At 33.9% G+C, this 26,910-nt stretch overlaps 1 protein-coding gene across 1 annotated transcript in view; it reads left to right on the top strand.

Moving 5' to 3' along the window:
- The window catches only part of LOC126740753 (E3 ubiquitin-protein ligase RMND5A), an 89,490-nt gene extending 78,725 nt beyond the window's left edge, over nt 1-10,765 (top strand). The window contains 1 exon segment of the mRNA XM_050446917.1: nt 5,894-10,765. Within this exon segment, the coding sequence (XP_050302874.1) occupies nt 5,894-5,957 (64 nt within the window). The 3' untranslated portion in view covers nt 5,958-10,765.
- Nucleotides 10,766-26,910: the final 16,145 nt, after the last annotated feature.

The raw sequence follows: 26,910 nt of genomic DNA on the forward strand, positions 1-26,910 counted from the left end.
GGCGTATGCCCTTAAACTGGCATCACAAAACCCGTGAAGCTGGATTTTCAAAATTTTGTCATTAGAAGATAAATGTCTCGCTATTTTTAAATTTTCAAGCTGAGGAATTTGGGTTATAAAATCTGTCCAGTCAAGTAAAAGTTGCGGATTTAAAGTACTATCCCAGCCAATTTTGAATAGTAAATTTTGGATATAATTTTAGCAACTACCACAATTGGGGCAACAAGACCTAATGGATCAAATAGTTGAGCGATTTGAGATAAATAACTTCTCGTTTTGTTGCGACTATTATTACGACCTTATTAGAAGGTTTGGGAAGAGTAATCGAAAACTGGTCGGTAGTTGCATTCCACGAAATTCCCAAGATCTTATGACTATTGTCAGATTTAATTTCATTCATTTTTGAGTTTGACGATGAGTCAAGATTTAAAATAGACATAAGATCCTCATTGATAGAACACCACTTGTGAAGATTAAAATTTGCAGTTTGGAGCATTTCAACAAGCTGTTTTTGAGTTTCTATTAATTCTTCTAGTGAATCACTTGTGCCAAGAATATCGTCAACGTATGTCTGCTGCAAAATAGCGTATGATGCTAGAGGATACCTATCTTTATTTCTAAGAGCTATTTCTTTTAGAACACGAGTCGAAAGACGGCGCACTGTTCGTACCATAGGTTACCGTTAGAAGCTCAATACATTTTAGAGGCTCTTCTGGATTATCACGCCACAAAATGTTCTGCAAAAAGGTCATTTGAGGAGAAACTCGAATACATCGAAACATTTTCATAATATCAGCCGTAATTACAAATTTAGATGATCTAAACCGAATAAGAATGTCAAAAAGTTCAGGCTGTACTGTAAAGCCTTTTAACATTATATCATTTAATGATATGCCCGTGGAAGTCCGCATAGAGGCATCAAACACCACTCTTAATTTTGTGGTCGGACTTTGATCTCGTATCACACAATGGTGAGGTAAAAAATACTTGTGATTTCCGTCTTTATTATACAGTTCCAAAGGGATATATTGGGCATGACCTAACGTCACATATTCATTAATAAACATTTTATAATTGTCAAAGAGAGATATGTCCTTGCTAAAACGTTTTTCAATGTTAAAAAACCTTTTTCTTGCCATTTGAAACGAATCACCAAGCTTCAAATATTCATTTGGGGTTCGAAGTGGAAGATTTACTTCATATGACCCATCATCAAGAATACAAGTTGAGTCACAAAATATTTTCTCTGCTAGCTCATCATCAGCAGAGAGGTACTTTCCTTTAGTCGAAAACTCTTCTTGAGCCCAAAATTTCTCCATCAAGGTTTCCAAAGATGACTGTTGTGTAAAAAAACAAGTTTGGGGTTGTGCATCCTTGTAAGTAGCTTTATTCGAAATTAGACCTGCAGAAATTGGGTCCACCTATTACATCGCCCAAGTAGGTACCAATCAGAGTAAGGGAACTGCCCTCAAGGCGAAGTATCTTTCCGGTAAGTAGCTGATAGTATATATCAGCTCCAAGAAGTAAGTCAATATTCGAAGGAACAAAAAATTCTGGATCTGCGAGAGTTACTGTGGGAGGTATAGGTATCAGGTCGCGTTTTAAATAGAACGATGGCAAGGGTTTTGCTATATTACGTAGAGCAGTGCAGGTTATGTCAAACTGACAGGTGTCGTCAATATTTGAGTAAAACGTTAAGTTCACAACTTTGCTAAAGTGCATCATTGTTTCTCCAATACAACTGAGGTTAATATGTCTAGATTGAGGAGAAATGTTTAACTTATCAAGAATGTGCTCAGTAAATATAGAAGTTGTAGAACAATTGAAAAACAAACAAACAAAACAAAAAAGAGTCAAGAATAACCTTTACCAGTATAGGTTCACCATAAGAATCAAAAATTTTTACAAGCGCTGTGGCCAAAAGAGTCTCTCCACTTGAGAGCATCGAACATACAGTGTGAGATGACGTAGCATCCAGTGATGAGTCATTAGTGTGAACAACAGAAGTTTCATGATTATGACGCGATGAGTTTTGTGGCAAAGAAGTGTGATGTTGCTGCAAGGGAGCACGATTTTGTTGCAAAGACATCTGATTTCTTTGCTGGTTGTTTATATTACTTAAGTGTCCTTCCGAGTTATTATTACGTGTTACTAAAGGTTGATTGGGTTGTTGCAAGAGCCTAGGTTGATTCAAATCTGAGTGAAGCAAGGTATGATGGTGTTTATTACAAATACCACAAGTACGTGACGAACAAGTTTGGGTAGTATGGTTGGAGCCTAAACAGTTAAAACAAAGTTTTTTAGCCTTTACAGCATCATATTTTTTAGTACGGGAGAGAGCACAAAATTTCTGACATTTGTATATTCTGTGTCCAACAACATTGCAAAAAATACATTTAAAGTTCACTTGTGTTTTAGAAGGCACAATAGCATCATTTCGCTGAAAGTTGCTGTGGCTAAGGTGTACTCTATGAATCACTTTTGTATGTTTTAAATCTACTCCTATGTCTGGTATAAAAGATCGTTCAGAAATAATGCATCGTTTTTCGAGAAATTCAAAAAATAGGGTTAGAGTAGGGCGAGAGTTTATACCTAGCTCATAGTCAAAGGCCTTTCGAGTACCGGCATCTAGTTTTTGTGAAAAAATATAAATAAGTATAAGGTCTCATTGATCAACATTAACACGTAAATTCTTTAAACCTTCTATATTCTGTTTAAGAACCGTTATAAGATCTCGACGTAAAATCGACTTATTTTTATTAAGAGAGGGAGCATCGATGAGGTTTTTTATGTAAGCATAAATAATATTTAATTTATTATCATACCTATCCTTCAGAGTTTTTAAGGCAACATCAAAGTTATCACTAGACAACTGTAAATTACAAATTAAACTTAATGCCTCCCCTTTAAGGTAACTTTTTAGGTAAATTAGCTTTTCAGTTTTAGTTAATTTACCGTCATCTTCAATAAAGTTTTTGAAAAGTTCATAAAAACCGTACCACGTAGTTATATCGCCAGAGAATGTTGGAATATTTAATTGCGGCTTAGCTATATTCGATGACAAAGGTTGAACGGATGTAGTGATATTTGTATTATCAGCAGCGACATGTTTTGCTGTAAGTAAATTAATTTTATTTTTTAATTGAGCTGACAAAGTTAAATATTGATCTTCGACTAAGCCTCTCTCATCCAATTCACTTACATCCTCTCCCTCCTCAATTCTCTCTTGAATATTACAAAAATTATGAAAGGCCAAGTCTAAAGCCTGTAATCTAGTTTCAAAATGTTCATGCTCAGTTAAGTCACTAGTCTGTGAAAACCAATTCTTAATTCTAGTTATGGTACCCTTTGCAATACCCCTCTGCTTTCTTAGCGCTTCCATTTCGATAAAAGATTCCAAGAATTGTATACAAATTAATAAAAGGTAATACAAGACAAATGTATGAATACAAATATATGAAAAGGTAAAGACAAATTATGCAAAAGTGAGCTTACAAATGTCAATACGTTACACTTAACAAGTCTACCAAAATTGTAAAAGTGTCAAATATTTAAACTAAAATATACCTAGTACTTATTGAGTTAAAGCATAACAAGTCTCAGCGTAAGTGTAAAATACTATACTATAATAATATTTTGTCAAAGTAAAATAAGTAACGAGCATTAGCATGAAAGTAAAAATACTACACTACAAATTTGTATTTTTTTAACGTACTACTAAGTAAAAAAAGTCGAGAAAAAAGTACCGTTTACATCACAAATACAACGTTAAAAGTATCGACAATCACAAAAAACTAAACAAACAATCACAAAAAACTAAATGTTTAATTGAGCACGATAGTTTTGTGTATTAAAAACCATCAAAGTTAATTCTTTAAGTTCATAAAAACGAATAAAATTCGGTAAAAAGTTCACATTAAAATATACGAAAAAATTAAGTCTAAAACGACACTAATCAAACACAAATTGTTCGAAGTTCAAGTTAATAAATCAGAAATCTCCTACCTTAAAACTGCAGTGTTATGTCAAACCAGTCGAAGTCTCACAAATTCTCTATTCCCGTCCCTGCTCGTTAGAAAAAACCATAACCAAATAGTCACAAAAATCCTCTGATTTCTGCTTGGGCTGCCTCAAATTTCCTCAAAATTATCAGGCACGAATGACCATTAAATTGGGCCAATTGTTTGATTAATCACACAATTTATTGTATGAGTGGACTGTATTTATTTTAGTAAAGTAATATTTCAACAAACACAAATTCAAAACCGTTTAAAAACACTAGTACGCCGCTGTTGGGCTAAAAAATAGTGGAAAATGCGAACCCTGTGTTCTCTCTCATCGTTGATCAATATCTCTCAAATTAAATAATATCGCGTTATTTTCTCCCGCTTTGTCACCGAACTAGCCAATCACAACGTTCGAATGCTTACTCCCGCTGCATTTGGTGCCGGGGCCAAATTCTCTGAACTGAAGAAAAATACTTCTATTCTCAGTAAAGTGTTTGATGAGTTCCGCCTGTTTAAAAATAATCTTTTAAATTAAAAATTATATTCTTTGTTGTGGAATTTTCCACAACAATCATTATAAGTCAAATATTTAGATTTAAGTACTTTTTTTAATTTAAACGCAATGCCCTATTTAACTGAAAAAAACAAGATTGAAATCTTAATGATGATTGGATTCAGGAAAATGGCCACGTTAGGAGAACAACTGTTTCTCGTAAATCTGCGCTCAATGAAAATCCCAAAATTAATGAGTAATCGGTTTAAGAAAATGCTAACATTTCCACTAGACAAGTAACGGGCAAACAACATATGGAACTGATGCAGAATAATACTGTTAATACAGAACATATTCTCTTTTCTGTTGAGTCAAAGTTGTATGCTGAGTGGAGAAGTAAATCGACAAAATTGCCGTTATTGGACACAAGAAAATCCTTTATGGATGAGGCACACTCAACACCCAGAGAAAGTAAATGTTCGGGTAGGAATTGTAGGCCAGCTTGTTATAGGCACAATTTTCTTTGATATTTAAAGCTTTTTTACAATTTAGCTGATCTGTTTCCTGATCAAATAGAAGCTTCTATGCCAAATAGAAACATATGGTTTTAACAAGATATTGCGCCTCCCCATTTTGCACGTCCTTTTCGAAACTATCTGGTTACTATATTTCTAGGCAAATGGATTGATAGATTCCACCAAGATTTCTCGATCTAACTTCTTGATTTTTTCATCTAAGGTTTATGTTTCCAAGCCCGCAAACATTGAGAAGATGATGAAACATTGAAAACCAGTATAAGGCATGAGTGTAGAATAACTTTTTCAGAGCTTAAGAAACGTTGAAAACAATTTTTAAGTACGTTTAGGGCATTGCCACACTCAGAAAAGGAAAAAAAATTGAATAAATGTTTGTTTTCCTTATCGTATCCTAAGTCATAAAAACCTAAAATTTTTCTGTTTGAATAATTGTTGTATAAGTTTCCTGTTTTGTATAAGTTGATATGCTCTTCAGAACTTAGCAATAAAGGACATTTAAAAAAAAATCATTGATAACACTATAATATGTATTTCAATTTTGAGACACACTGTATATTAATTTCTATATAAATTATTAAAAATATTCAAAACGATTTTTAAGTACGTTTAAAATAGTAGTAAATGGACTACATTTTCGATTTTAAAGAGGAATTTAATATAAATGAGGCCTAACATGAAGCACCGTGTATTTTAAAATATCGTTATAAAACTGTTTTTACCTTTACTTCTGAATAAATTGAATTAATTACTAACATGATTTTTTCTAGGTAATTAATATTAACACATTGGCTAAATATTGATTTTAATAAAATTCTAAAATTTTTTATAAATTACTCACATACCAACTTCTTTTACAGAATGAAGTGTCCTTACTGCCCAATGGAACAGTCGCCTCAATTAGCCCAGCAGGTTCACTTTTAGATAACATTGTATATTTAAGTTTTAATATCTGTAAATGCTTAACACGTTGGCTAACAAGGGGGTATTTTGAAAGTCTTCTCTTATGTACCATACGTATCACCGGTGATATTCTGCAGGTTGATGCTTCAGGGCGCTCTAAATCGATCGGGATTTAAAAGCAAGACATTTTACCTGGGTACCGGGCTATAAATGAACCGAGTTAACCAATTTTTAAGTGGTTATCACCGGTGATCCACATTAGCAAAGTTATGCAAATAAAAAGTAAAATAATTTTTTTTTTATATTTTATTACAAGTAACACATTATAAACGACCAAATATGTTGTAAAATGTTGCAGTATATCAAAAAATGTTTCACCATAATATATGTAGCGCCATCTATACATTTATATGTACATGTGCCCATGACATCACTTTTGTTGTTTGCACGGTTGTCGACCTCCTAACTTTATGTATTAAAGAAGTTGTTAGTAGTACGTATTAAAACTCTAAACCAGAAGCGTTGCTTTTATTTTGCTATTCCCAAATCCACAAATTTCAACAGGTTATGGGCCCAGGCACCCATCGCCAAGGCACCCTGTGTAAAGGGGATTAGTCCTAGTGTGCGTTGAGGGTTTTTTAGCAAAATTCGCAGTGGTAGTTTGTGAGTTTTTTGGTGCGATAATCGAAACGTTTAGTGAACGTAATGGCGTCAGCGGCGAGCTATTTAGCCAGTGTTCCAAAACTGTCGGGTCGTGAAAATTATTACGAATGGGCTTTCGCGATCGAGAACGTTCTTATAATCGATGGTTTATCGAAGTGTTTGGAAGCAAATGGTGAGACAGATACGGAAAAGTTAAGTAAAGCGAAAGCAAAGCTTTGCCTCTCCATTGATTCATCAATTTATGTCCATATTCGAGACGCGAAAACGGCTTTAGAAGTGTGGGAAACCTTAAAAAAGCTGTACGGTGAAAAGAGCTTCACCCGAAAAATAGATCTGCTAAGAATCCTTATAAATCTCAGGTTAGATAACTGTGAGAATATGGATAGCTACATCGGGCAAATGATCGAAACAGCGCAGAAATTAACGCGTAGTGGTTTCGAAATCAACACGGAATGGGTTGGTTCTCTCCTTCTTGCTGGGTTACCAGACAGGTTCACCCCGATGATAATGGCGATCGAGCACAGCGGCATTGAAATTACAGCTGATGGTATAAAGTCTAAGCTGATCGACATGCAGAAAGATGGCGCTGGCAGGCACAACGATAGTGAGAAATCTACAGGAAGTGCTTTTGCGGGTAAAGGCAGTTTTTCGAAAAAACCCAGAGAGGGCGCTGCAGGTTTTAAAAAGGGAAACTTCAGTACGAAAGGTAAAGAAGTAATTTGTTTCGAATGTAAACAAAGTGGCCATTATAAAAACAAGTGTCCTATTTTGAAGAGAGATTTTGATGTTTTTCGAAAATCACAGAAAAAGCCGGACGATAGAAGTGCCTTTAGTGCAGTGTTCTTGAATGGCAAGTTTAACAGTTCGGATTGGTATATCGACTCAGGAGCCAGTGTTCATTTAACGTCAAGAAATGACTGGTTAAAAAATGTAAATAAAGAAATGGAGCTGGAGGAAATTTTAGTGGCCAATAATCAGAAGGTTTCTGTGTTGTCTGCTGGTGAGATTGAGTTAACCACAGTGGTAAGTGGCAATTTAAATCATGGTATTTTAGTAAAAAATGTACACTATGTGCCTGAACTTACTACTAATTTACTGTCTGTTAGCCAGTTAATAAAGAACGGCAATAAAGTTGTTTTTAATAAAAAGGGCTGTGAAATTTTTAATGTAAAAGGTATATGTGTGGCTACAGCTGATTTAATAAATCATGTATACAGGCTTAATTTTTTAAAGGAAAATGCTGTATGTCCAGCATTTGCAGTATATTCACAGAATGGTTGTGAGTTGTGGCATAGACGTTTTGGACACATAAACTATAGGGATTTAGGTGTGATGAAAAATGGGGCAGTTAAAGGCTTAGATTTCAAGGGGCAATCTGGGTCAGGTGATCTATGTCAAGTTTGTTGTGAGGGGAAGCAGGCCCGGTTACCATTTAAAATTAGAGGAAACAGTGCTACAGAGTTGTTAGAGATTGTGCATGGAGATTTATGTGGTCCCATGGAGGTACCGTCAATAGGCGGCTCTAAATATTTTTTGGTTCTAGAGGACGACTTTAGCAAAATGGTGTTTGTTTATTTTTTGAATGCTAAAAGTGAGGCTTTGGATAGATTTAAGCAATTTAAGTCGTTTGCAGAGACCCAAAAAGCACAGAAAATAAAAATCTTCAGGTCTGACAATGGAGGAGAATTTTGTAGTTCTGATTTTGAATCGTTTTTAGGGAAACATGGTATTGTTCATCAAAAAACTAATCCCTATACCCCACAGCAAAATGGTACGTCAGAGAGGATGAACCGGACACTAGTAGAAAAGGCGAGGTGTTTGTTATTTGACGCTGATTTTCCCAAGCAGTTCTGGGCGGAGGCAATAAACACAGCTGCTTACTTAAGAAACAGGTCTGTGGTATCAGGACTAGATAAAAAGACTCCATATGAAGTCTTTTATGGTAAAAAACCTGATGTTAGTCATGTTCGTATCTTTGGTAGTGAGGTTATGATGCACATACCCAAAGAAAAAAGGTTGAAATTTGACAAAAAGGCTGTTAAAATGTTCCTGGTTGGATATGGTCAAGATATTAAAGGCTATAGGCTCTATGATCCAACTAAAAGGAGTGTAATAACTAGTAGAGATGTAGTCATTAATGAAAAGCCTAAATTGTTAAAAAACTTTGAGTTTTTAGATTCTTCGAGCACTGATTTTGAAGAGGATTCGGTGTTTACAGAGGAGTTACCTCAAGTGGGGGACACAAATATATTTCCAAACCCAAGTGTGCAGTCTGACGAAGAATATCTTGATGTACAAGACAATATTGATTTAAGTGACCCGGAATATTTGCCTGAAAATGTTAACTTACCTGAAACTTCAAGGCAGTCAAGTAGAGTCAGAAAACCAAAAGTGTATGAAGATTATGTATCATTTCATTGTAAAAAGCAGTCAGAAGTTAATCTTGAAGATATCCCATCCAGTGTGATTGAGGCTCTTTCCAGACCAGACGGGGATAGATGGAAAAAGGCCATGGATGAGGAAATGAGGTCTTTTGAGCAAAATGAGGCATGGGACTTGGTTAACCTTCCTAAAAGTGGTACTTTAGTGGAGTGTAAGTGGGTCTTTAAAACCAAAATCGATTCTGAGAATAAAGTGTGTTATAGAGCGCGATTAGTTGCAAAAGGTTATACTCAGCGTGAGGGTATAGACTATGATGAAACCTTTTCTCCCGTTATAAGGTATTCAAGTTTGCGTTTGTTGTTAGCATTATCTGTTAAATTGGATTTAGAAGTTATTCACTTGGACGTGAAGACAGCCTTTTTAAATGGTGACTTGAAAGAAACAGTATTCATGCGTCAACCAGAAGGTTTTGTTAGTAAAGGCAATGAAAATAAAGTGTGTTATTTGAAAAAGGCCATATATGGGTTAAAGCAGTCTTCTCGTGCCTGGTATCATAAAGTGAATGAAATCTTAGTCGGATTGGGTTTTAATAAATCAGATTATGAGTCTTGTGTGTTTATAAAAAGAGTTGATAAAAGTTTAGTCATTGTAGCACTCTACGTGGATGATTTCGTGGTTTTTAGCAATGACAGTAAGCAAACTGATTTATTGAAAACCGAATTGAATTCTAATTTTAAGATTAAGGACTTAGGCCAGTTAAAATTGTGTTTAGGTATGAATATTCATAGAAATAAGGATAGCCTAACATTAAACCAGAGTAGTTATATTGATCAGTTACTGAGAAAGTTTAATATGTCGGAATGCAATGTTGTCAATACACCAATCGATGATTTTGATTTTAGTGAGAGCTGTGACTCAGAAAAAGTTCATAATCCTATGTATCAGAAATTAATTGGTAGTTTGATGTTTCTGGCAGTTTTGACAAGACCTGACATAGCATACAGTGTAAGTTTTCTAAGTCAGTTTAACAATAATCATAGTGAGTATCACTGGAAATGTGCAAAAAAGATTTTAAGATATTTAAAGGGCACAAAAGATCTTTGTTTGACTTATAAGAGAGATAATTCGGATTTGACAGGTTTTGTTGATGCTGACTGGGGGTCAAATAAGATAGATAGAAAATCATATACTGGCTTTGTTTTTAAACTCTCAGGCGGAGCAATTTCTTGGAAGAGTATAAAACAAAAAACAGTAGCACTTTCGAGCACGGAAGCCGAATATATGGCTTTAGGTGAAGCCACAAAAGAGGCTAAATATCTAAGAAATTTGTTGTCAGAAGTTCAAGGAAGAGTGGATTCTGTTGTTTTGTATAATGACAATCAGGGAGCTCAGAAGTTGTGTAACAATCCAGTCTTCCATGAAAAGACAAAACACATAGACATAAGACACCATTTCATAAGAGAAGCTGTACAAGATAAAATTGTTAATTTAAGGTATTTAAGTACAGATGAAATGTTAGCTGATATTCTTACCAAAGGGCTAAAAAATGTTAAAAATTCTAAATTCCGACAAGGTTTAGGTCTGTATGTTTAGATATTTTTTTGATAAGTGGGGGTGTTGCAGTATATCAAAAAATGTTTCACCATAATATATGTAGCGCCATCTATACATTTATATGTACATGTGCCCATGACATCACTTTTGTTGTTTGCACGGTTGTCGACCTCCTAACTTTATGTATTAAAGAAGTTGTTAGTAGTACGTATTAAAACTCTAAACCAGAAGCGTTGCTTTTATTTTGCTATTCCCAAATCCACAAATTTCAACATAAAACACTTAAAAACTAGGTAATCTCTTAATGTTTTTTACACGCTAATTTTGACTGTTTGGAGAGATTATATTCCTTCTCGCAGCATCCTATGCATCTTTTTCTTTTTTTCCTATTATCCTTCGTTTTGTTCTTTTAAAAAGTGTTTAGTTTTTTTGGCCTTTTTTTCATTATCAATCATATCTCCGATTAATCCCGTCACTAAAGCCTCTCTAAATTCTGAAATTTCAATTTTCTTTTTATTTGAAATTTAATATAAAATAACGGCATTAACAACCGATGTTCCAAATAAGAATTCAAATGCCACTTTGTGGTACCATCTTATAGACTGACGAAGTACTGAGAAGTAAGAGGCCATCTGATCAGATAAATCAATGCCCATTTTAGATTTGTTATAAAACACAATGGCCTCTGGCTTGTTAATATTTTCGCCCTTTCACCCCGCGATTTTTTTTATTTGTGTTTATTATATTGAGTGTATGTGTTGTAGTTATAAATCTAACTGATCTTTTATCCTTCCAATTACCAACAACTTTTCCATTATGTTCTTTTCCTTTAATTTGTCCTTTTTTCATTTTTTTCTCATCTAAAGTGTTTTTAGGTACTCTTTTGACGTATTTCCGTAGTGTTCCAATATTGTGAGTTTTTCTGTCCAGTAAAAGTCTGTCAACTCTAGGTTATTATAGTAGTTATCAGTTACTAGTGTTCGGTTAAATTTAATACAACTCTATTGCTACTGCGTCCTGCTGTCGCTGTATCACTTTTTCCTTTATAAATCTCTGCTTCATATGTATATCCACTCTCATCACACAACTTAAATATTTTAACTCCATATTTTGATGCCTTTCCTGGAATATACTGCCTAAACAATAATCGGCCTCTGAAAGGCACGATTGATTCATCAATTGAAACTACTTCCCCGGGTACTTTTAATAGCTTATATTTGTGTTTTAATTGATCTATAAGAGGTTTAATTTTGTGGAGGCGATCTTCTTTATTTTCTGTTTCATTATCGGAAAAATGAATAACCGTAAAATATCTTGAAACCTGTTTCTTGACATAATATGACGCACAAAACAATGTCTATAAATAAATTTTCGCAACCAATAGTCTGAAATTTTTGGAAATTTTGCCAGTCCCAAAAAAAAAATTTCATTTCTTGGAAAGAAAGATCCTTCAATTTTTTTTGTACCTTTTTGCATTTTTATTTGTTTCCAATAACATTAACTCTATAGTGTCTGAATCTACAATTAGTCTAAACACATCAATGGGTCGTAAGTTAGGTGGTACATTTATTTTTTCTGCATCGGGTAAAAGAAAAATTTTTTAAAGACGTTCCATCTACTTGATTCCAGGATAAGATTGTGCTCGGGTTGGTCGGTTCAATATTATCTTCGTTTCTCTCTAATTTAGATTCGTCTATTTCAGAGTCTGTGTCTGATTCAGAGGTCGGTTCATATTCCGACTCAAAAGGCGGAAAGGGCTCATCCTCTTCACTATCTGAGAACACGTATTTACTGCTATTTTTAGACTGATTCTTCTCATTAGGTTGTATAACTCTAATATTTCGAGATGTACTAGGAATTTGATCTGGAATGATAAAAAATATTGCTATTTTTTTTTTTTGTAAATTTACTAGGTACCTATACCTTTAAGTTCTTGTTCACCTTGCTCACGTTCAATATCATCATCAGTTAAATCCTCAACATCAGTATTGTCCTTATTTCCACAACTTTGTTCTAAAAATTACATAAACATAACCTTAAATTATGCTTCTATCATTTAAACCCTTTACCTTCAGATTCTAACTCTTCGTACCATTGCAAAAGTTGTTCTTCCTCCTTTGCATCCATGTTTTATCACTTTTTACACTTACAACCCAAAAAAATATAATAACAAGCAAAAACAAACAAAATTGATTTCCATAAAATAAATAAAGATTCACCTATGTACCATGCGAGTCACCGGTGATCCACCTAGAAAACACCCAAAAATCGACACGGAACGCATAAATCTCTGCGAATCCAGCGACATGTTTTAGGCAAAGACTGTACCATTAACTTATTGGGCTTGGTCTTTAATAGAACTCTGTAACTTTTTGGTGCGGTACAAGGGCAACTCATTCGTACGAGTCACCGGTGATACGTATGGTAGTCAACGTGTTAAACATATTTGTGTCTTTTAGTTGTATTATATTTATATTTGCTTTTGTATCTAAGGCGATGTTCATCCAATCAAATTATTTTTTGTCAGGGATATTGTTATATTAAGTGTGTATCAGTAATAAATATATTAATTTTTACCAGAAAAATTATTGTTATCCTAGCTCTTTATTTAAAATATAATTTTAGGCACCCTATACACTACGCTATGTAACTAAAGAAAAGTTTTACGATGTAAACTAAAAAAAAATATTTTTTAGGTGTTGCCTTCAGAATGATTGATTGAATGATTTTAATTCATTTTCAACAAAAGGAAATACTTCTATCAAGTACAGAAATAAAATTGAAGAAAATGCTAAAAATTATTTTAACGTAATATAATTGGTCACGTCATTGAATCTGCTATGTCATTCCAGTACTAATCTGGATCTATAAGTGCCGCTCAAGGGTCTAAAAACTGATTGGCTTTCCGAGAATATTTTATACCATATTCTCAAGTGTCCCCTTCTGGTTAGGATTTAGACAGTCCCCTATATCGCGTATAGTGTCGCTTGGAAAAATATAGTCAGTGTCATATACTTGTGTGTTCTAGGCGCCGTTATTCCTGCCCCAACTCCTTGAAGCGTTTTTGATCCATCCATGTACAAGGTGGCCAGAGAAGAATGCAAAGTGCTGTATTTTGGTAACTATTCGTCATAGAGACTTGCGGTAAAAAATGTTGACTAAAGTGGCCAAAAGAATACGGTGGAAAATATTTTCAGATTTCCAGCTTTACTTGAGTAATTTTCGTTTAACACTTTGTGATGTATCTATTAAAATAAAGTAGTGCGGGGTAATTGATAATTTTTTTTAAAAATAAACAGCTGTAATTCCTTAACGACGGAACGGAGTTTAACAAACTTGGTCTCGTTGGAAAAAACATTTATTGCTCCATTAAATCCTTCTTATCTGTGATATGTGTAGTTCTTAGTAGTGCCGCTATAGTGCGTTTTTTTATCTAATAACAGAAAATTGAAAATTTCTCTAAAAAATTAAATGCAATAATATCAATTTTTTTCATAAAAATTTAGTGAAATGATAGCTAAATAGGCCGGTAAAAACCGTATCTCGATATTTTATTCGTAGCTTGAAATTTGCAATATTTCACTATATTGAACTTTCTTAAGATGCTGTTAATCTAATCAAAATTTATTTATCTGAAAGCGTTGTGCAAATGATGTGCAAACAGATAAAAGCTGCTCGGACAAAAGTTCACTCTACTGTGGCGCACAGTTACTCTACACCAGCATACAAAATTATGTAGCACAAGCACAGTTACACATTAACGAAGACTTAAAACGCTCAGTCAAAATCTCAGAACAATATCATTTAAGACTTAATCTCACAAAAACTAAGCTACTAATTTTTGGAAAACATAAAACCTATATAGAAAACCAACTTAAACTAAAATTAAATAATTCACAATTATGCTGTGTTCAAAAAGTAAGGAACTTGGGAATTATATTACTGAATTAAGATTCACCCACCATGTTTCTTCATATTGAAAGAACTCGTCCATTATCTCAAAGAGACCTACGTAACTAGAGAAAAAATTAAAACTCAAAGTCTCAGTCTCAAAATGTCTTTTTATATGTATTAATCAGGTAACATGTTTCGCTAATAAAGCATCATGAGACCTACAATAAACAGAAAAACACACGTAACTACAATAAAACATTACACTAAAACAAAATCAAATATTAAAAATTAGATAAAATTACCTTATAGCTAGATGACCTGCTAAGTACTGACAAATAAAATTTAAATCTGAGAATACTCACATATTTTATAATAAAAACAATAACACGGCACAAAAATTCAACAAAAAATATAAAAAAATATAAAAAGGAAAAAACGTGACGGGTGTAATATTTGAACCCACGCTCTACAGTCGATCTCGGTGAAACACCAAACCGTTACCACACGGCCAGCCCTGCTTATGAATATTAGAGTCAAAGGCGATACGCATATGTGAGCAGAAACAAGAGGTTAGATAAGATTATTAAAGATAAGTCCTGGCTCAAAGGTGAAAACATCATTAACGCATGTCAAAATTGGACTCTTTTTGGCTTTGGTGATTTCCATTTTCTCCAAGAGATCCAACTTTTTACCCTTAGAGCACTCGTGAACAATGGAAACATTTTCAGGGACGGAAAAACTATGACCCGTTGATAATAAATGGTTAGCAAATGCTGATTTAGTTTCTGTGGTGTCGGTGTCCCTGAACTTATTAACGAGGCTTAGGTGTTCCTGTACTCTTGTGGATACTCTCCTTCCTGATTGTCCCACATAAACAGCAGGGCAATCCCTACAATTAAGACAATATACACCCGATTTAGATAGAGGGTCACTTTTATCCAGCGTCTTTACTAGGTTCTTTCTTAGCGAGTTAGTCGTTTTGAAAGCTATGGAAAGGTTGAAAGGCTTAAAATATTTGCTGCAAGTTGTTGAGAAATGCCGCCGAAATAACTAAGGCATCTAAAATTATTATTGTTGGTGATGTTGTTCGGTGGGTGGACGATATGATAGGACAGTTTATATTTATTATAAAATTTGTAATATAATTTGTTCAAGCTGTAAAGTGAGAAATTATTGTTTACAGCAATTATTTTTATAATATTATGTTCTTTTTGAAAAGCATCTTTGGACAGAGGTAATTTAAATAAACGGTAGAACATTGAATGTTTCTTCATGTGTACAAAAGGCATATGCCAATCTAAAACTACTGTATCCGCATAGGCATGCATTAGATCAGAAACTAAAATTAACCTTAACAGACGCACTTGTATTGAGCCACTTTAATTATTGTGATGCGGTTTATAGTCCCTGTTTGACCAAGCAGGATAAAGATGGAGTGCAGCGAGTTCAGAGGGCCTGTTTGAGGTTTGTATATGGTATAAGAAAATTCGACCCAGTTATTCACAAATTAAAACCTTCAAATTGGCTTGGCCTGGAAAACCGTCGTAAACTTTACTCAGTGGTTTTGTTTAGTGCTCTAATTTTCAACAAAAGCCCTCCATATCTTTACCAAATAATTAAATTTAGATCCGACGTTCATACCTTAAATCTGAGATTTACGGGTTTGGTATCTCCACCCTTGCATAAAACAAGTCTATTTACCAGATCGTATAATATTTACATGCTATATAATAATATACCCTCTGATTTAAAAACTTTAAAACTAGGATCATTCAAATACCGTTATAAAAAAAAACTTGCTAATAAATTCATAAACCAAATCTAAACTAAAAGTGCCAAGTACAATCTTACAACAGGGATTATCACTTTTTATATAAGGTTGCTTTCATCCCGTCTCACTTGTGTTTCATAGCGGAATTTTTTTTTCTTCTAAACCAAAAATTGTATAAGTATGCAAATTATATCTTTAACGTGCTATAGCGTCGGATAAGAATTTTATTTCATTTATTGCTTTGTATTTTATAGATATACATTATAGCCAGAGGAAGTATATTTATTATTAGCGAGTTGATAACTGTCATACACTCCTTTTTGTGGTAATAACTACAGTTAAGTATTCCTTTGTACCTAATTAAAAATAATTTTTGTGTTATCCATTATTACTAAACCAATTTATTATTATTACTATTATTATTATTATTATTATTATTATTATTATTATTATTATTATTATTATTATTATTATTATTATTATTATTATTATTATTATTATTATTATTATTATTATTATTATTATTATTATTATTATTATTATTATTATTATTATTATTATTATTATTATTATTATTATTATTATTATTATTATTATTATTATTATTATTATTATTATTATTATTATTATTATTATTATTATTATTATTATTATTATTATTATTATTATTATTATTATTATTATTATTATTATTATTATTATTATTATTATTATTATTATTATTATTATTATTATTATTATTATTATTATTATTATATTATTATTATTATTAAATATAGAAGAAAGAATATTCAGTTATCATATAATTTTAATAAGACGCTATTACACCGATATTTATTGTTATTTATATGTCTTTTTGTAAGGTTCAATGATAAATGTCTTAATTTAATAATTTTGAAATCATTAAAATATTCTTTCTTGAATATTCTTTTCTATTTCTCATATTCTTCAATATTTCAGGCTACAAATAAGATATCGAGATACGGTTTTCACTGGTCTATTTAGCTATTATTTCACTACATTTTTATGGAAAGAAAGTCATATTATAGCATTTAATTTTCTAGAGAATTTTGCAATTTTCTGTTTAGATAAAAAAACGCGCTCTAGTGGCATTACTATGTTACGGTTACTTTTTCACATGGATCATCATTTATTTACTGGTCAATATTAGAATGCATTTAATTTAATAAGTCAAAATTTATAATATTAATATTATATCCAATAAAATTACTAATAGAAAGCCCATCTAATTGTACCATTTATTCTGCCTAAATAAAGTACAAAGTGTAATACAAAAGAGTAATAGCATGAAATAAATAATAAATGCCTTCTATGAATATTGAATTAATTCTTAATTTGCTACACATGTAACTTGTCGCACTATTACCATTTCATGTCTTTATTGTTGATGTTTTTATGTCTTCATTGTTGAATCTCCACAATTGTTCAATTCAATCAGAATTGTCTAGCAGGCAGAAGTCGGAGAATGTCTTGTGTGATGGAAAATATAGCTATTTGTCCTCATCCATTCTGTGAATGATTTAGGGAATCAATTGCTGAATTATCTTTTTGTTTTGTTTTCATGCCTTTTTTTTTATGATAAACACAAGCACAAGAGGAAAGTCCTATGTCACTCTTGGAGTGGTGCTTGCGCAAAGATATTTGTGGGCATTTATCTTGAATCGCTGCAGGTTGTATGCGTCGGGAAATATGTGAGGTGGAAGCCCGTTCCACAAAGAAGATGTTCTCCAGATGAATGAGTCCCGATACAGCGACGTCCTTGGGGTAGGCAGGTGGACTCGATGTTGATGAGCCGCAACTGCTAGACGCGTCCTTCTTGCCGGAACAGCCCTGGGTGGAATCAGGCCTGCCAGCTCAGAGGAGCACTTACCGTGATAATAACGGTAGAATAAACAGAGATAAGCCACCTTTCTCCTGTGCTCCAGACTATCCAGACTCTTTGTCACTTCTGGATTGTCGATAAGACGAATAGCTCTCTTCTGTATAGAATCTAGCAGCTTTAAACTATGCTTGGGTGCAGAGCTCCAGACATGCGAGCAATACTCGAGGGAAGGGCGTATTTGAGCCTTATAAAGAGTCAGCAGCTGTTCTGGTGTATACAGTTTTTTCGTTTTGAAAAGCACTCCGAGTTTTTTGGTAGCTGCCCTGGCGAACTCGGCAACGTGGTCATGCCAGGACACACTGTTGGTGACTTCGACTCCTAGAAGATGTAAAGATGATTTCATTGGCAATGTTTTGCCTGCCATAACCAGCTCCGGGCCACCAAGGCTAGTCTTCATCGTAAATACTGCAGCTTGCGTTTTTTTAGCGTTAAAATTGACCAGATTGTTACCGCCCCACTCCAAGATTGCTCTAATATCGTTGTTGGTTGAAGCTACTTGTTGCTGCCTAAGATTCTGAGAACTTGCGGCTGTCGTTAGTTTGGCGGACTTAAATGTGGAAATAAGTGTGCTATCGTCCGCAAAGCTGTAGATTGAATTGACAGTGGTTCCTAGCAAATCGTTAATATATATCAAGAAAAGGGTGGGGGATAGAATGCATCCTTGAGGGACTCCAGCGTTAATGTTAAACTTGTCGGAGAGGTTTCCATCGACGGCTACTTGGATTGTTCGTTGTTCAAGAAAACTTTTGATCCAATTCAATAATGAGTTTTGTATGCCGATTGAGGAGAGCTTGGTTAGTAGTCCCTCATGCCACACTCTGTCAAATGCCTTGGAAATATCAAGAGCGACTGAGCGGGACTCGCCGTGCTTCTCCATGGCCTCCGTCCACAAGTGTGTGACATAAGCCAGAAGATCGCCGGTGGATCTAAGCTTTCGGAAGCCGTATTGATGATCGCTGATTAGTCCAGATGATTCCAGATATCTTAACAGTTGTTGGTTAACTGCTTTCTCCATAATCTTCGATATTACTGGAACTAGTGCAATTGGGCGGTAATTGGAGGGCATCGTCTTCTTACCCTTTTTGGGTACAGCTTGCACTCGAGCAGTTTTCCAGCTTGTTGAAAATGAGCCCTGCTTATACGATGCCGTGAACAGTCTACATAAGGGAGGAGTCAATTCGTCTGCACAACGTTTTAGTACTAGGGCTGAAATTCCATCGGGTCCAGAAGCTTTGTTGGTGTCTACGCTTTTAAGAATTTTATTTATAATTCGTTGGGGAAACGAAATTTCTCCCATCGATGAATTCACCCTTGGCAAATATGGCGGTGTTTTGCCTTGCGAGTGCAGAGTAGAATTGGACGCGAAGAGTTTACCCAGTAAGTTGGCTTTTCCCCTTGCTGTTACCATGATAGAACCATCATCTGCTGTTAGGGGTGACAAGGCCGACTTAGCAAATCCTTGACTAACGGCTTTCGATACCGACCAGAAAGATCTTGTTCCATTTGGGCAGTTTAGCAGTTTGTTTTTGATCCTATTGTTGTGACTCTCTTTGCATTCATCAATAATTCGCTTGCAGCTATTTCTGGAGGTTAAAAAGTTCTTCCGATTTTCGGTGGAAGGATGTTGACGCCATTTGCGATATGCTGCGTTTTTAGTGTTTACTACCTTTTCGCAATTCAGGTTGAACCATTGCTTGTTGTTTGATCCGCATTTAGTAGAAAAAGGGATATAAGCTTCCATTCCTGCCAAGATCGTCTCTGTAATTTGCTTTGCACATTCTGAGATGTTATTGGTTCTAAAGCAGACTTCTTTCCAAGGGAATGAGCGATAAAATTCCCGAAGATGGTTCCACTCTGCTGATTTATAGTGCCATACCTTCCGCGGCATCGGAGGATCCTGCGTTTTAACATCCAACTGGCAAGAAACTGTTATCAATTTGTGGTCCGTTGTTCCTAGGGGGGCCTGTACTGATACAGTGTACGAGTCAGGGTATGAAGTCAAGACCAGATCTAGGAGACTCGCGAACTCGCCGTCTCGATCGGGGATTTTGGCAGGTTCCTCCACAAGCTGCGTAAGCCCGCATATGGTGGCAAATAGCTCAGCTTCTCGTCCTTCATCATCGTTCTTGTTGCAGAAGCGCAGCCAGTTGATATTGTGAACGTTAAAATCACCCATGACGATGATTTCTGCGCTTGGGTAGTCAATTTGCAGTTGGTTAATGCAATTAACCAGGTTCAAAAAGAGCCGCCTATATTGGGTGTCGCTTGGTGGTCGGTAGATACAGCAGATAAATTTCGTGGCACCACTGGCTATTATTTTGAACCACATGACGTCGAAGTCCGCAGGTTCAAGCGTTTCTTCCCGCTGGCAACTCAAATCGCTCTTGACAAATACTGCCAATCCAAAGTTTAGTCGAAATCGGGTGTGTAGATCGTATCCAGGATAAATGAGGTGAACATTTGTTGTTGAAGGTTTCACCTTTGTTTCTGCCAATGCCAGAATGTGAGGCTTATTTGATTGCAGGTGTTGGTGTACTGCATTAATATTGGTGTTTAGGCCTCTGATGTTGCAGAAATTGATTTTTAGGCTTTTAAATCCGCCTGATGGACCCCCCCGACCAGCCTCCGCCCGGAGATCCGAATGGGAGGCGAGTTTACCTCCGGAAAGTATTGGTCGTGAGGGCGCCATCATGCATTTATTTTTATTTTCCATTTCCCCTTTGGAAACCGGACACATCGACATGGCGGCGAAACGTGAGTTCCATGGAACCACTTCACGCCGCCTAAGTCCTATGTGGTGGTATTGAACCGGGCGATGCAAGTGGACAACATCTACCACCAAATTCCTTATTAGGGAAAAAGACCTTTGGTTCTCACCTTAGGATTGGAAGTGTTCTAGAAAATATAGGAATTAATTGTGTTACTTTAATTCCCATATTTTATTAAAAGAAAACAAACACAATAGACCACGAACTTAATAAATATATCTGGACTGCAAATTCAATGAAAAGTAAATGACTACTACTAGGGGGCCGCCATTTTGCGAGATTGTATCCTTTCGATGTTGGTCACTCTGACAAATTTTAGTTGTGCCAATTGTAGGGAACCAAGACAATTAAAGTTTTTGAGGGGTTATGTTTACAAAAATACAAAATAGAAAGTCACATATAGGTAAGAATTTAAGATAGTTGCGTTAGATCTGTGATTTTTCTTGTACTTCTTTAAGAATTTATATCGTAAAAATGTATGAAAGAAAGAAGTCCTCACCTAAAATGAGACAAAGTTTCAATCAACTTGGAATAGATGCATGCACTTTAAAATATTCGTTTTATTATTCTGATAATCTTGAATCTTATAAATCTACACTTAAACATGAATCTTATAAAGCCTAATAACATGAAAATGATGATCTTCATTTAAATTTTCGCTTGTATTTACTTAACAAATTTAGTTAAAAACACTTTTATATTTTTTCCATTTTTACTATTTTTACTTTCCTTCCGTGTACAGTGTTTCCACATTAATAGGTACAACTACCTATAAAAATCAAACATAGATGGTTTTATGAGGGTTTGTAATTAGCAAGGATTTATATAGTAAAAATATTTTATTCTATCAACAACTCTACACCGGGTGGCGCATCCAAAACGAAACAGAGCCAATTACGGGCAGTCCATTAACTTTTTAAAAAAACGCTCGGACCCGTCAATTTTATTTTTGAGGGGGACACTTAATAATCACAAAATCACTTTCCCACCTACAACCCCCTAAGCGGGGGTGGTACTACCCCTAAAATCTTAAATGGGAAGGGGATCGAGTGATACCTCATTGGAAAGGTCTTTTAATTCTCTTTACAAGGGTACTTGGTTTGACGCAATTTAAGTAAGTACTTTTTAAAATTTTCGCATTTAAACCTTAAAAGGTAATTTTCAATATTTTTACTTTATCATAGACTACTAAAGGTACTTTTAAGAAAAACAATGCCAGGCAGTAGGACAAAACCATCAAGTATTATTAAATTTTGAGACAAAAAATGAGATAGCTCTATCATATTACAGAATATTTTGACCTTAAGTCTAGACATTTAAAAAAATATCGCAAAAATACATTTAAAAAGAATTTGCTTTAGTTCACTATCTCAATCACAGACCACGTTGGTATTAATATTAATTTATTTACGACAGGTAATAAATATCATTAGAATAATACGGATGAACTAGAGAACGGGTCAGCCAAAAAATTTTACAAATATTTGTAAAATTTTCTTGTTGACCAAAACTAAAAATTGAATTATTCTCAATTTATTCTAAATGTAGTACGCTGTTAAAAAAGTGATTTATAGTGCGGAACTTTGTTTTTTTAGATAATACCTATTTTTAAAAATAAAAATGGTGCATACAACGGCAGAAAGAGTTGAAATAATTGAATTATTTTATGGAAATAATAAATGTGCTAATAGAACGGCGGAATTATTTAATGAGCGACATGAAAACAGCAAGGTGCAGCGAAAGTATGCATTGCTTGTTTCCAAATTTCGAGAAACTGGATCAGTGGCGAATCGCAAACGCAATATTGAAAATCCCGTAAGGAATGAAGGTATGGAAGTGGCTGTACTAGGGCATATTAATCTAGATCCTACATTAAGTACCCCTCAATTGGAAACTGTCACAGGTATTAGTCGACGTAGTATCCAAAGAACTCTAAAAGCTCATAAGTTTCATCCGTACAAAATACATCTTGTGCAAGAGCTGAATGAAGATGATTTCGATCGGCGATCACAATTTAGTGAAATTATGATTGAACGAGTTATTAATGACCCAAATTTTTTGTTTAATACGTGTTTCTCTGATGAAACCTCTTTTTTCCTGAATGGCTTGATATTGGTCCGATATCGTCCGATATTGGTCCGATAATAATCCTAGAGTGTATCGTGAGGTACACACCCAATACCCACAAAAGTTAAATGTCTGGGCTGGTATCTTTGGTGATAATTTAGTTGGTCCATTTTTTTTACCTGGAAATCTGACAGGTAAAATGTACTTAGAGCTATTACAACAGGCCATTGATCCAGCATTGACAGCTATAATTGAAAATCAAAGTTTATGAGACTGAACCCACTTCGTTAGAAGATTCAAAAGGCAGAATTGTAAATGAGTGTCTTCAAATAACGCCTGAAGTATTGCAGAACGTGCGACAACGCTTTGAGCAAAATCTTTTTTATTGTATGGAGAATGGAGGTGGCCATTTTGAACATTTATTATAAGCTAACACTTAAGCAAATTCTTTTTAAATCTTTTTTTGCGATAATTTTTTGAATGACTAGACTTAAACTCAAAATATTCTGTAATATGATAGAGCTGTTTTATTTTTTTGTCTCATAATTTAATAATACTTGATGGTTTTGTCCTACTGCCTGGCATTGTTTTTCTTAAAAGTACCTTTAGTAGCCTATGATAAAGTAAAAATATTGAAAATTACCTTTTAAGGATTAAAAGCGAAAATTTTAAAAATTACTTACTTAAATTGCGTCAAACCAAGTACGCTTGTAAAGAGAATTAAAAGACCTTTCCAATGAGGCATCACTCGACCCCCCTTCCCATTTAAGATTTTAGGGGTAATGCCACCCCCGCTTAGGGGGTTGTAGGTGGGTAAGTGATTTTATGATTATTAAGTGTCCCCCTCGAAAATAAAATCGACGGGTCCGGGCATTTTTTAAAAAGTTAATGGACTGCCCGTAATTGGCTCTGTTTCGTTTTCGATGCGCCACCCGGTATATTATTCTCACAGAAAAATCATGTGTGTGAAGCTAGCGTCCGATCGATATCCAGCAACCAAAATCCAGAACGCAGCATATGTCGGTTGCCAGCGACCAATTTATAGTCCGCGCTCCCTGTTATTTAATCAATATAATGCCCGTATCTCCTGAAATTCCCAAGGGATTTTAATAATTTTTTGTCCAGATATTAACAATGAATACCTAAATCGACTGACGATGGTCCCAAGCCTCTACAAACTAAGGTTTTGTTGTGAAAATTAATTAAAAAGTCAAATGTTAAAAAAAATGAAAAAGGCTGTAACTCCCAAAATTCCCAAAGGATTTGGATAAAACTTTTTTATATGAAAGATAATAAATATTTAAATTGATTTTAAATGGTTGCAAACCTCTACAAATGAAAGTTTTTTGGTAAAAAATTATTGAATTTTTAGTTGTACAAAAAAAATATAAAAAGCTGTAACTTCCACAACTCCCAAAGGATTTAAATGAAACTTTTTTATGTAATTATTAATAAATATCTAAACCGATTTCAGATGGTTGCAAATCTCTACAAACGAAAGTTTTTTGGTAAAAAATTATTGAAATGTTAGATGTAGAAAAATATAAAAAATTATTGAATTTTTAGTTGTACAAAAAAAATTAAAAGCTGTAACTTCCAAAACTCCCAAAGGATTCGAATGAAATTTTTCTATGCAACTAATAATAAATATCTAAATCGATTTTGCATGGTCGCAAACCTCTACAAACGAAAGTTCTTTGGTAAAAAATTGTTGAATTGTTAGATGTATTAAAAAAACTTAATGGCTATAACTTCCAAAACTCTCAAAGGATTCGAATAAAACTTTTTTATGCAAATAATAATAAATATCTAAATCGATTTTAAATTGTTGCAAATCTCTACAAACGAAAGTTTTTGGTAAAAAATTATTGAAGTGTTAGATGTAGAAAAATATAGACGACTCTAAAGTCCAATAAAATTTTGAAAAACGAAAGTTTTTTAGTAAAAAATTATTGAAATGTTAGATGTAGAAAAATATAAACGACTATAACTTCCAAAACTCCCAAAGGATTCAAATGAAACTTTTTTATGTAATTGCTAATAAATATCTAAATCGATTTTACGTGGTTGCAAACCTCTACAAACGAAAGTTTTTTTATTAAAAAATTATTGAAATTTTAGATGTATTAAAAAAACTTAATCGCTATAACTTCCAAAACTCCCAAAGGATTCAAATGAAATTAATAATAAATATCTAAGTCGATTTCAGACGGTTGCAAACCTTTACAAACGAAAGTTTTTTGGTAAAAAATTATTACATTTTTAGATTGTCAAAAATATTAATGACTATAACTTTTAAAACTTCCAAAGGCTTTGAATAAAACTTTTTTTAATATTAATAATGAACATTTTAAGTGATGAAATTTAAGAAATGTTGCAAAACTCTCTATGTAAACAAATTAAATTGATGTTATTTTAACCAATCAAAAGACCATAATAATTTTACAATTGTTTATTTTTTTATATAACAAATACAAAAAGAAGTAGAAATACAAGATCCAAGTCCAGCCAAATAGTTGTATGGAATGGAACCATCAGGGCTAGTAGCTCTAAGTCGTCGATACTACAGTCAGGTCCTGCAAAAGAAGTCCGGGTCTTTCCTTTAGGTTATCGCTCTCTTCCAGGAGACAATAGTCAATATTCTCTAGAAAGGTCCAATCAAAAATTACGTTAAAACGACTGGCTGAATTATAACCAGGATGCCTAAAAAGTATACCCGAGGAGGTTTAATTAATTGTATTTAAGGAAAACTTACATAGTCCTCGTTTGTAACAGTGTGTGGTCTCAGTTAAGATCCTTTTGGAAATTCATCTAGGAATTTGTGTAGGTTGCGAGAAGCAGTTAAGTTTTTACCCACTGAACTGCCCAGCAATAAAATTCTTTGCGCACTTTGGTGTATTTTTTTTTCCATTTTGTTTTATTACACGACGGGGAATACATTAACGCCCGAACTGGGACGCACAAGGCACTCCAGGACAGTGTGGGGCTCGGTAAAGCCACTACGTACTAAACCCCTCCGTAGGCGCCGATATTTACCCATCTTAACTCCTAAAAGCCAAACTAGTTTTATACACATATGGTTATTTGGGTGGTACAATTCCTATAAATATAGGCGATCATGCATCTTATTATCTTAAAATTTTTGCGGTCCAGCCCGCAAGCGATTTTGGGCAAAGCCAAGTTTTTGAGATTACCCAAAATGCATAATCGCCGCATATTTATAAGAGCCTTCATTCGAATCCTTTGGGAGTTTTGGAAGTTATAGTCATTAAGTTTTTTTAATACATCTAACAATTCAATAATTTTTTACCAAAAAACTTTCGTTTGTAGAGGTTTGCAACCATGTAAAATCGATTTAAATATTTATTGTTAGTTGCATAGAAAAGTTTCATTCGAATCCTTTGGGAGTTTTGGAACTTATAGTCCTTTATATTTTTCTAAATCTAACATTTCAATAATTTTTTACTAAAAAACTTTTGTTTGTAGAGGTTTGCAACTATGTAAAATCGATTAAGATATTTATTAGTAATTGCGTAAAAAAGTTTCATTTGAATCCTTTGGGAGTTTTGGAAGTTATAGTCGTTTATATTTATCTACATCTAACATTTCAATAATATTTTACTAAAAAACTTTCGTTTGTAGAGGTTTGCAACCATGTTAAGTCGATTTAGATATTTATTAGTATTTGCGTAAAAAAATTTCATTCGAATCCTTTTGGAGTTTTGGAAGTTATAGTCGTTTATATTGTTTTACATCTAACATTTCAATAATTTTTTACCAAAAAACTTTCGTTTGTAGAGATTTGCAACCATCTGAAATCGGTTTAGATATTTATTGGTAATTACAAAAAAAAGTTTCATTTGAATCCTTTGGGAGTTGTGGAAGTTTCAGCTTTCAGCAGCAGGAACAGCTTTTAAATTTTTTTTTCTACATCTAAGAATTCAATAATTTTTTACCAAAAAACTTTCTTTT

This window comes from Anthonomus grandis, chromosome 1 (genome assembly GCF_022605725.1).
Source record: "Anthonomus grandis grandis chromosome 1, icAntGran1.3, whole genome shotgun sequence".
NCBI classification, from domain to species: domain Eukaryota; kingdom Metazoa; phylum Arthropoda; class Insecta; order Coleoptera; family Curculionidae; genus Anthonomus; species Anthonomus grandis.